General features: G+C 39.6%; 1 protein-coding gene across 1 annotated transcript; it reads left to right on the forward strand.

Annotated features, from left to right (window-relative positions):
• The first annotated feature begins 604 nt into the window (after positions 1-604).
• Positions 605-10,351, forward strand: LOC117806328. Its single transcript, XM_034675221.1, has 13 exons — positions 605-732; positions 2,058-2,235; positions 2,370-2,506; positions 2,880-2,977; positions 3,076-3,310; positions 3,426-3,476; positions 4,853-4,903; positions 6,228-6,311; positions 6,485-6,576; positions 6,940-7,004; positions 9,007-9,177; positions 9,286-9,329; positions 9,454-10,351. The coding sequence occupies exons 1-13, from the start codon at positions 709-711 to the stop codon at positions 9,553-9,555; spliced, it is 1,332 nt and encodes a 443-aa protein (XP_034531112.1). The 5' UTR covers positions 605-708; the 3' UTR covers positions 9,556-10,351.
• The last annotated feature ends 632 nt before the right edge of the window (positions 10,352-10,983 follow it).

Raw genomic sequence — 10,983 nt, forward strand, 5'->3', positions numbered from 1 at the left:
AATAATAATAATAATAATAATAATAATAATAATAATACATTTTATTTATATAGCGCTTTTCACAGAACTCAAAGACACTTCACAAATAGCACACAATAAAAGAAAAAAATTAGAAACACAGTGGAAATAAAAACATTAACAGTTAAAAGCAGTTCTGAAGAGATGTGTTTTGAGGTGGGATTTGAATGTTTGTAGGTCAGTGGAGTTGCGCATGTGTTTGGGGAGGGAGTTCCAGAGGGCAGGGGCAGCAATGGAGTAAGCCCTGTCCCTATAATTGAAAACATTTTAGAGCTTCTAATCTTAATTTGATACAGTCAGCAATCCTCTGCAATTACTTACAGCAAAATAAAGCTCATAAGGATTTATATGGAGGTATTATTTATTCATACCAAATTACAACAATTATGCAACAATGTTTCAATGCAGCTGTTCTCTGGGCATTTAACAATACCATTTTAAAATGACATACACATATATTATACACATTACCATGCAATGGCGTCAAAGTACAAGGGTGGATGGTGATTGGTGTTTGTTTTCTATTTGAAGAATAAAAGGAACAGTCTTTCTTCTTGCAGTGCAGACTTTGATCAGTGTCGTAAGGTATGGGTGGACTCAGAGGAAGGGGAAGCTGTGTGTATTTTGTTTTCATTTAGCTCTACCTGTGGGCAGGCTCAGTCCAAAGTTGTAGTATATGTAGTGTTGGACATGTTGTTTACCTGTATTTTGGAGGTAAGAGAAAAAGTTTGATCACTATATGTTGATTTATTGAAAGCTAAGACTTTAGCTACTTAAAAACTAAACTGAAAAGATATACCAAGAGTGATTATTTTTTTTAAATGGTTGCTTTTTTACATTAGGTTCAATTTTGTTGAAACATGTCATGAGAAAATGAGTTATTGAGTTTGCTCTGTTATGCAGCAAACTGCCCTTGTTATGTAATAATGACAATACAGTTAAAGAGTTAACTAGTAAGTGTAGCTTCGCTGCTGTCCTATTGCACTGTAGAACTTTCTACTACTTTCAAAAGACAGCTAAAGACCCAGCTCTTTAGGAAGCACTATGCACTTAGCTAGACTGTTCTCCACTGTTGTCCCCAGTGGCAGATCATGTCTTCCAGCTACAGTTGACTCGCACTGTCCTGCTCTACTCTGGGAATCTGTGTTCAGCTCTTGAGTGACCCAGCACTTGGTACTTTGGTCATTATTGTGGTGATGTTAATTGTTGATGAAGATAATGGAAGGTCTTAAATGGTTTGGTTGCCTCATTGTAGATGTTCCTTATTTTATTATTTAAAAATAAATAAATAAATAAAATTCCTTATTTACTTTTGTGCATAGCCTTTACACTGCTTGGCAGTACCTGCACCCAAATGGACTTGAAGCACTTTGTTACTCGTACTGATCTTGTTTCCTCTTGTCTAGATCTTTGCTTGTGTTGTTCTTGTTCTCGTATGTACGTCACTTTGGATAAAAGCATCTGCTAAATGACATTGTAACATTGTAACCCTCAAACATACTTACAGCTACAACATATTAAGCTAAATCATTCTGTAGGTGGATTTAAGATAAGATAAGATAAGATAAGATAAGATAAGGTAAGATAGGATATTACTTTATTGATCCCCTTGGGGGGGGAATTCAGTTATTAAGTTATTGAGTTTGCTCTGTTATGCAGCAAACTGCCCTTGTAATGTAATAATGACAATACAGTGTAGGAGTTAACTAGTAAGTGTAGCTTCGGTTCTGTGCTATTGCACTCACTGTAGAACATCAGGTTGCCGTGTAACCATGTCCACACCCTCAAACATACTTGCAGCTACAACATATTAATCTAAATCATTGTGTAATTTGAAGCCAATGCACTGGAGTTAAGTAGAGAGAACCATCTTGAGATTAAAAAGAAATGTTTAAAGTGGAAGCTAATAACATACTTTGGTGCAATAGGTGGATATTACTAAGAAAAAAGTTATTGATCCTCAGTGCGTGTTTTTAAAATAATTCAAAAGACGTATTTAGATTTTCTTTTTCACAGATAATACTCTACATGTTTTACAGATGTGGTTGTGGATCATAACTGGCTTCAACATCCTTATAAATGTGCATGGTTTTGCAAGTGGTGGCTTCCCACAGTCATGTGGATCAATGTTACCGGAACATGGAAATCCAGCTCATGACACTGAACCCCCCTTTCTGATCTCTTACGAAGAAGGCAATGATGAAGAGCTTTTTACAGGTACAGAGATTTATGGACCCAATGGTATCAGTGTTTGTTGCTGTGCTCATTTTCTTTAATTACAAGGGTAATTCATAAATCTGTCCTTACTTTATGTCCCTCCACCTTTGTTCTGATGTCAAATCATTCTTCAGTTTCTCTGAGAAGCAAGAACTCCATTAGATTTAAAGGATTCATGTTGCAGGCTCGAGATGAAGAAGACAATCTTGTCGGAACATTTAAAGCCCTTAATGCATACCCAACCACTCTTCTGGACTGTGATGGTACAAAAGTAAGTAATATTCAAATGTCACTATTAGTTGGTGTAGCCTTAAAAATGCTGTTCATCAAGCAACTGTATATTTGATCATCCATGAATTCCACATTAATTTAAAGCTCCTGTGAGGAACTTTTGGTTTTTATGATTTGGTGACCCCTGTGTGAAAAACAGTTAACCATGTCTCTTTAAATAATCCCTGTGATCTCACTGATGCTCTTCATTGCTGGTATAGGTCATATATATTAGTATTTATTATAAGATGTTTCACTGCCAGCTAAAATCTCCTCACCGGAGCTTTAATAAATAAATCTAAATGAAATTTAAGTAAGAATCAAACTTTCAAGGTCAAACTTTGTTAAGCTTCCTCTGCTACTGTTGTCTACAGGCCTCAGCTGTCAGTCAAGGAGACATTCAGGACAAGAGGTTGTTTGAGGTTCAATGGATATGGCCAGTGGAGTCGCGAAAAAACAAAACAAATTTCAGGTATTTGTAAAAAAACTGATCTGATTAAGTTACATTCAATACTCCATTTTGATGGAAAATTATTTACCTTGAAATATCAATGTGCCAATTTGTTGCAGGGCCACATTTTTGAGTGATTTCAGAACATTCTGGGTAAATGTCTTAAGCCCCGTAAACCCCACAACAACTACAACTAATGAGCCAGGCACCACAAAGCCAAATACTACCCCAGGTACCACAAAACCAGATACTACCCCAGGTACCACAAAGCCAGATACTACCCCAGGTACCACAAAGCCAAATACTACCCCAGGTACCACAAAGTCAAGCATTCTGTCACCATCTACTTTTAAGGTAAGGTTTAATATAAGTTGGGACACAATTGTGGATTTGATTAAGTTTTTTGACAATGTACAAATATATATACTAATATTTTATAATGCTACTTTTCTCTCTGGGTCCTCTTCAGCAACCCATAGTACTCATGGTGATCGACAGTCTTCTGGTGCCTGTGAAGTTGGTATGATTTCCATATGCTTGCTTTGTCAATGCTGTAACCCACTGCATGTTGATTGAAAGAGCTAAATAATGAGATTTATTTCTCCCTCACTCATCCTCCTCGATCTGAGTGCAGCCTTCAACACCATTTCTCACCCCATCCTCCTCAATAGACTCTCCTCCATAGGCATCACTAACACCCCCCTGCACTGGTTTCACTCCTACCTCACAGGCCGCACTCAGTTCATCCAACTCAAATCCTTCACTTCACAACCCTCCCCCGTCACTTCAGGTGTGCCCCAGGGCTCTGTCCTGGGGCCCTTCTTCTTCATTATCTACCTTCTCCCACTTGGCAATATTTTTCGTAAATTTGGCATTCACTTTCACTGCTTCGCGGATGACACCCTGCTCTACCTGTCCAGTAAACCCGACTCCACTCTCCCACCGTCCTCTCTCACCCTCTGCCTTTCTGAGATCAAATCCTGGTTCACCTCCAACTTCCTTCAACTCAACAGCAATAAAACAGAACTCCTCCTCATAAGTACTAAGTCCACCCTATCCAAAGCCGACAGTTTCTCCCTCACCATAGACAGTTCAACAGTTTCCCCCTCCCCTCAGGTAAAGAGTCTGGGTGTCATCCTCAACAGCTCACTTTCTTTCCACTCTCATATCGATAACATAACCCGGTCTGCATATTTCCATCTCCGCAACATCAACGGTCTCCGCCCCTCTCTCACCCCTCACACCACTGCCATCCTGGTCCACAGCCTCGTCACCTCCCGTATCGACTACTGTAACTCACTCCTCTTCGGTGTCCCTCACAAATCCCTCCATAAGCTTCAACTGGTCCAGAACTCTGCAGCCCGCATCATTACCAGAACCCCCTCCTTCCACCACATTACCCCCGTCCTCCAGCAGCTCCACTGGCTCCCGGTCATTTTCAGAATCAACTTCAAAATCCTCCTGTACACTTTTAAGGCCATCCACAACCCCCCCCCCCCCCCCCCCCCCCCCGTATCTGTCTGATCTCCTCCACATCGTCACCCCCTCTTGCTCCCTCAGGTCTTCCTCCTCCCTCCACCTCTCTGAGCCCCCTGCCCGTCTCAGCACCATGGGGAGCAGAGCTTTCAGTCACACTGCTCCCCAACTCTGGAACTCACTCCCACCAGACATCCGTAACACTGATTCACTTCCGGTATTCAAATCAAAACTCTGTTCAAATCCACACATCTGTTTAACTTCACTGCCTCATTTTAACTTGGTGTTACTTTGCATGTTGTTTTTATTTCTTTTATCGTGTTGTTTTAATTGTGTTTTATCCTCTCTGTTAAGTGTCCTTGAGCGTTTGGAAAGGCGTTTTAAATAAAATGTATTATTATTATTATTTTATCTTCTCAGGAAATGTCTAACATGATCACTAACAGCCCCCTTTCTCGTCGCCTTGACAGGGTAAGGCATGAGGTTCAGGCATATCTGGTTATTTTAGTAACAGTTTGTTGTCCTCCTTGTTCCCAAGCAGCAACCTCCGGCTGCAAGAATTTAAGCCAATGCGAAAGTGTTAAAAACTGCAGTTCATGAAGTGTCCGCTTGAGGCTGGCTCCGGAAGTACCGGAAACCACATACACACAAATCCAAAAAAGCCGATATTTACAGCAGAAATAAACATGTTAACTATGGCGTTAGATTTGTGTCAAAGCGGGAGAGCTCGTAAAAACATATTCACAAGCTGATAATAATATTTCACACGCGCAGATATGAAGTCCTCGCGAGGAAATTCAACAACCGAGAGGTATTTAGGCAGCTGCGAGTGCGCATAAAAGCATAGGGACAGAGGTGGGGAATGACACCTGCTTGTGATCGACAAGTCGCGCGAGCACAAATCAGCTCTGCGCTGAAAGTTTCTGTCCAAGAGAGCGCAGAGAGGCGTACGCACTCAGGCAGGCACTGCTCTGCTCTCGATGCTGAGTTCTGCTCTCGCTATTCAAACTACTTTTTTCATTTTGGAGACGGACACCAAGTGATCCACTGACCCTCTGATGATTGGTCATAGACTGTATAAAATATGGACGTAGTATCCGTGACGTCACCAGTCTGTTCCAGAGCACTGTTTTGAAGCCAATCGACGGTGGCAGCCATATTGGAAATGCGGAACTCAACCAGGCATAATATAATGCAAAGAGGCAGAGTTTGAGCCTCCTAGCCAACAGCTATGTGTTCCCGACCGAGAGTCACGTCAGTCATGTCCTAATTTGGGTAAAAACTTGTAATCTTAATATCTTCTGAACCGTCGCATACACACACGTACAGTGTGTGCCGATAGAGAGATTAGCTACGGAGAGCCAATACGTTTTTAGAACCAGGCTGTAAACATGTTCATTAATGCTGGAAAGATCGTCTTTTTTGAATTGGTGTGTATGTGGTTTCCGGTGTTTCTGCAGCAAGCCTCAAGCGGATTCTCGATGAATTGCAGTATAAAACACTTCCGCATGGGCTTCATAGTTTGAGACCGGAGGTTGCCGCTTGTTATTGGTCAGCTTTCAACTTGACCACACTCACATGACCTCTGAACCTGAACCTCTGAAGTGTATAGAACTTTTAATCATGTAAGACCATCTAGGGAACAGTATAACAAATTAGCAGAAGCTAAAAATGCTAAATGGTCTATGCAGACTTAGATCCTGTGATTTTTTTTTTTCTTTCAAAAGTACCAGTAAATTTAATCAAACCTCATGTTTTTAAGATAATTAAAATTGGTTGGTTTTTTTGGTTGCAGATGTCAAAGATATTGTTCCTTGTGACTTGTGGAGCATTGGAAATAGCAGCGTTATGCTTGACAATTGTGTTTTATCAATTACAAGTAAGTGATAACAACTGGTGCACAGCATTTTCCAATTTCTTCTGTCTACATTTTCAAGTGGTTCAGAAGTTAGTTATTTTAGCATGTCCTTATGTCTGTAAGCATGCCTCCCTGTGTGTGTGTGTGTGTGTGTGTGTGTGTGTGTGTGTGTGTGTCTGTGTGTGTGTGTTTAGGCCACTCTCATTGCTCTGGCGTGTGTGGTGATCACCTTGACTATCGTGGAGATAGTGAACATCTGTCTTCCACTTGGACCCAGTCATGAGCTGTGAGTTCAACCCATGAATAACTGACCTCACATCTATACTTTCCAGAGAAATCTAGTAGTAAGACTTGAAAGTAGGAGATGAAAGGTTAACAAAGGTTTGTGAGGGAAAGAAATGTAAAGGAGACACCCATGATGGGGAGGTGCCTGCTTGATAACCCCAGTAATGTGCTGGCTCCTGCTGCCCATCTATCTCCATCTGTCTTCATAATTAGGTGACATTAGGATCATGGGTAGGTTACGTTACTTATTGGTAGAGCATAAATGTTGGTATAGGGACAAGATGGAGTTGGTTCCTTCACTGCAAACTTATCCTTCTCTTAACAGCACATGTACCTTGTTTGAAATTGTTTCTCTTTTATGCTGTTCAAGAAAGGAGATCTGTGACCTCTGTGCCAAAGTGTGTTCTGTCATCCATGAGGCTTTTACACGTAAGGAGAATAACAATTTTTATCTCTAAAGTTGTAGGCTTTCAAGCAATTATATCACATTTAAGGTAAGCTGCGGGTAGGGTAAACTATGTGTAACCCGTGTGTTACTCCTGCATTGTGTTCTGGTAATGAATGACGAATCAGGAAACAATAGGTGGGGTTCTAGTACTTGACTCTCATCTCTGTGACAAAAGGCAGAAATCCATGAGCTGTGTGTTTGTCTGGGGTCTTCCCTCTGACCATGCTTGGCTTTTTTCAGTAAAAAAGGTTCACTAAAAACACAATAAGCAATTTCTAACAAGAAACAATTACACACAAAAAAATGTATCCTGCTCCTTTAAAATGTACATTTTGTGTAACTGATATATCAGACTAAGTCCAACATACCTTAAAAAGTCAAACTTAATCACATATGAAGGCCAAACATTTAGAAAGAATTGCTTGATACACTAGGCACTTAAACAATAATCAAATCATTGTTTATACCAAAAATCCCATATTCAAATGTTATTTCCCCCAAATTGTAACTTAACATCATATACATATATACAAATATTTGTGTTAGCAACTCACTGTATTAACATATGTATGAACTTTAGTTGCTAAACCGTGCAGTGTAGCATTTCAGCAAAGAAAAAACATTAAAATATCAGCAAAATACATAAAACACCTCCATACCTGTGACAAAAGACAGCAATACGGAAATCCATGAGCTGTGTTTGTGTCTAGGGTCTTGCCTGATAAAAAGTAAACGCATGCTATTAACGAGGATCGACAGGACTCATTTCCTAGTGATAATGCTAACTTAGCCCGCTAGCATTAGCATATTTTCTGGGGTTGGTAGTCAGATTTAGATACACTTTTTGTTATACTGGTTAAAATTATCCTTCTGTCCCGATGGCAATCAATACATAATGTGTTCTTAAAAAAGAGTGAAAAAAAGCCGGTATCTACAGCCGGAGTAAACCTGGGAAAACACCAACCAATCCCTGCCATCAGGAGCCAAAATATGATACCAATCAAATCCCGTCCTGCCATTCTGCGCGCCTCCTGCGCGTACATTCCATGTTTTTTTGTTTTTAACTTTCACTATGATAATGTTTTTGTGTTTTCTTACCGTTGAGTGAGACATGAGTTGACGTAGTGCAAAACACAAACGATGTGCTGAGGACCGGTTTTGAATCAGTCACGATCATATGGTCGCGAATCGGCGGCGCTCGTGCATGTGAGCCGGGCTGTCGTTTTGGAGGAACTCCAAGGGGGTTAGACAGAGTTCTGAGGAAATGCTACATTCAAATTCATGCTAGTTTTCTGTGACAACCAACCCCAGCTTTAAGGACTGAACACATTCACAACCTGAATGAAAGATCTAAAAACTTTACAGGACTGATCCAAGAACAGCCGACGACTACACAGAACAGAATACAATACTTAAACAGCATTTGAATCTCAATCTACAACTTTTATTAACATTAACAGCAGAGTATTACGTACTATTGACCAACCTCTGACCATGCCAGAATTGGCTTTGACCAGAGCGTGCACTGCACGTACAGTTACAGTGCGTACCTACGTCATCATGCCCACACAGACTTAGGACAGAGGTAGGAGGAATAAAGGAAACCCAGAATATGATATATAAGGAATCTAAACGTTTTGGTGAAATTTATAAGGTGCACCCACAACAACCCTTTTACTCATACCTGTCCTTTAAAAAAGTGATACAGACTGTATTAGAATAGCTTAGCTTAGCTTAGTGCATAGCTGACCCGTATCTATCCTGAGCTTACAAAATTAATCTACCAACTCCCAAACTATCAAACTAATTTTCTGTTAGCTTCTGCTCAAGGCCAGGAAATATTTTGGCGAATGAAACCACAGCTTTGAAAAGTTTTATTTAAAAAGATAACACGTTATGCTGCACAGAATTTCAAAGCTTGTGAATGTCACAGCTTCCATTGCTCATCTATTGATCTGTCTAAAACGTGTTTTTATTACACAGTTGCTTTCATCTATGTCGGTTGTTTGGAGATAATTGACAGCACAAAGAACAGGACAGAGCCATGGCCTCTGTGGACATTGATTGCTTACACAATGTGGATTGTCCTGGTTGTAGTTTGGGTTTTTGTAACCACTACTGAGAGGAATGCCATTCCAAGGAGGAAAAAAAGAGGTGAATATCTTCTCATGTAGTACTGTTAGAAATTTACACTTTGAATTAAATACCACATGTACTCTGAAGCAGAACAGAACTTGTACTTGTATCTGTTTTCTGTCACAGAGACTTCATCAATGAACTCTGGGCACCGAGGTCAGAGGAAAGAGGTGAGAGCCTGTCCAAATAATGAAACATGTTTTGTGATTTCATGGTATTGTTTTAACAACTGCATATCATCATAAAAAACTCAAGTTCCTGTCTGTTTTTTATCTCTGCACTTTGACATTTCAGGTGATGCTCCATGCAGCTAAAGTGGCTGTTAGAGCTGGCTCAGGAATCGTCATCATTGGGACTATTGCTTTTGCTGTAGCTCTCATTGTTGGGATATTGTAAATTCCAGAAAAGTAGCATGCACATAAAGGTGTGCCTGTACTTTACCAGCATTTGAATCACAGTTGCTTTTCAACAGAGTTGCTCTGATAACAATGCCAGTATTGGTACCGGCCAACAATACTGTGTAACATATAATTTCTCATATCAGCAAACAGCCTGTCAACGCACTTATTTGATGATTCATAGCTTGATCCGAAAAGGTTTTAAGAGTCATAGGTGGGTAGAGGTTAAAGGCTTATATTTACTAGCTGTTCCCCAGTTTGGTCAGAACTGAAGAAGCCTTTTGGAGGAGAGATTAAACATCTTCAAGAATTTCTACTAAGTCTGCTTTGTATCACCATGACCTGGATGTCTGAGAACCTTCACACACTTATTTGATTCCATATTTTTTTCAGCTCCTCCAAAAAAGTCAACTTGTTTCAACAACACAATGCACACTAAGCGAATGGGTATTTTTATATAAGTCAAAGGAAACAAAATGTGAGATGGCAGTGTTTTTCCACCAATGATAGGTACCTTTTTTTTTTATTAACAGTGGTATCAGAAAGGGTACTTGGAATAGGGGTGTGGAAAAAAAGGGGTATCTGATCAGCTCCACTTTTCAAACAAACATATTCTATGTATATTTTGGAACAAATGTGTCATTATGAATTTCTAACTTTTTTTTTAATACATTATTAAATTATATTAAAATGTTAGTTGCTCATGTAAAGCATTTTTTTCCTGCTTGTTTCCTCATGAATTGCACTTTATAAGTTGATCTTAAGATAACATAAAACCAAATGTGAAAATGCTGGATTGTCTAATTTGTCTTATTTGTACCATGTCATAGTACAACATACGACACACTAAACAGCTTGATAGTTCTTCAGCAAAAACACCTCTGTATTTTCTTCCAAACAAGTTTGATGAAGTAGTTCAGATCCCACTTATATATTATAAGTATACTTATTATAAAAAGAGCTAAGCCTCCCACTGTAACCATTTGTTCAAGTTATGCTCAACCCTGTGCAGTATCTCCTTGTAACAGGCACCCACATAAGTGGAATGTTTTAGTGATGTTATCATGGCATCAGTCATTAACTTTGAGGTACTGCTCTTATGGAGAAAATAATGTTTTAACCCTTCCATAGCCAAAGCATAGTTCAGCTGATTCCACAGCACATAAACAGGGCAGGAAGAGAAAGTCACTTCATTTGATTCAAGGTTCTAGAGTTAAGATCTGTATTTGTCACATGCTCCTACAGACAGGCAGTAAAATGCAATGACTGTTTCTGAAGGCCATAATAGGAACACTGAAGCATAATATCTAAATCACAACAAAATAATACAAAAATCATAAATGTAAAATGTTAAAGTGCAATGTGCAGTACATGTGTAGGTTTGTGTGTGTGTGTGTGTGTGTGTGTGTGTGTGTGTGTGTGTGTG

Source organism: Notolabrus celidotus, chromosome 2 (genome assembly GCF_009762535.1).
Source record: "Notolabrus celidotus isolate fNotCel1 chromosome 2, fNotCel1.pri, whole genome shotgun sequence".
Lineage (NCBI taxonomy): Eukaryota > Metazoa > Chordata > Actinopteri > Labriformes > Labridae > Notolabrus > Notolabrus celidotus.

What these genes read in the sequence shown, in the direction of transcription:
- LOC117806328 (XM_034675221.1), top strand. Translation starts at nt 709, where the DNA reads ATGTTGTTTACCTGTATTTTGGAG. An exon ending in TTGTGTTTTATCAATTACAA is followed by an intron (nt 6,312 to 6,484) that starts GTAAGTGATAAC and finishes GTGTGTGTTTAG; the next exon opens with GCCACTCTCATTGCTCTGGC. An exon ending in CATCCATGAGGCTTTTACAC is followed by an intron (nt 7,005 to 9,006) that starts GTAAGGAGAATA and finishes TTTATTACACAG; the next exon opens with TTGCTTTCATCTATGTCGGT.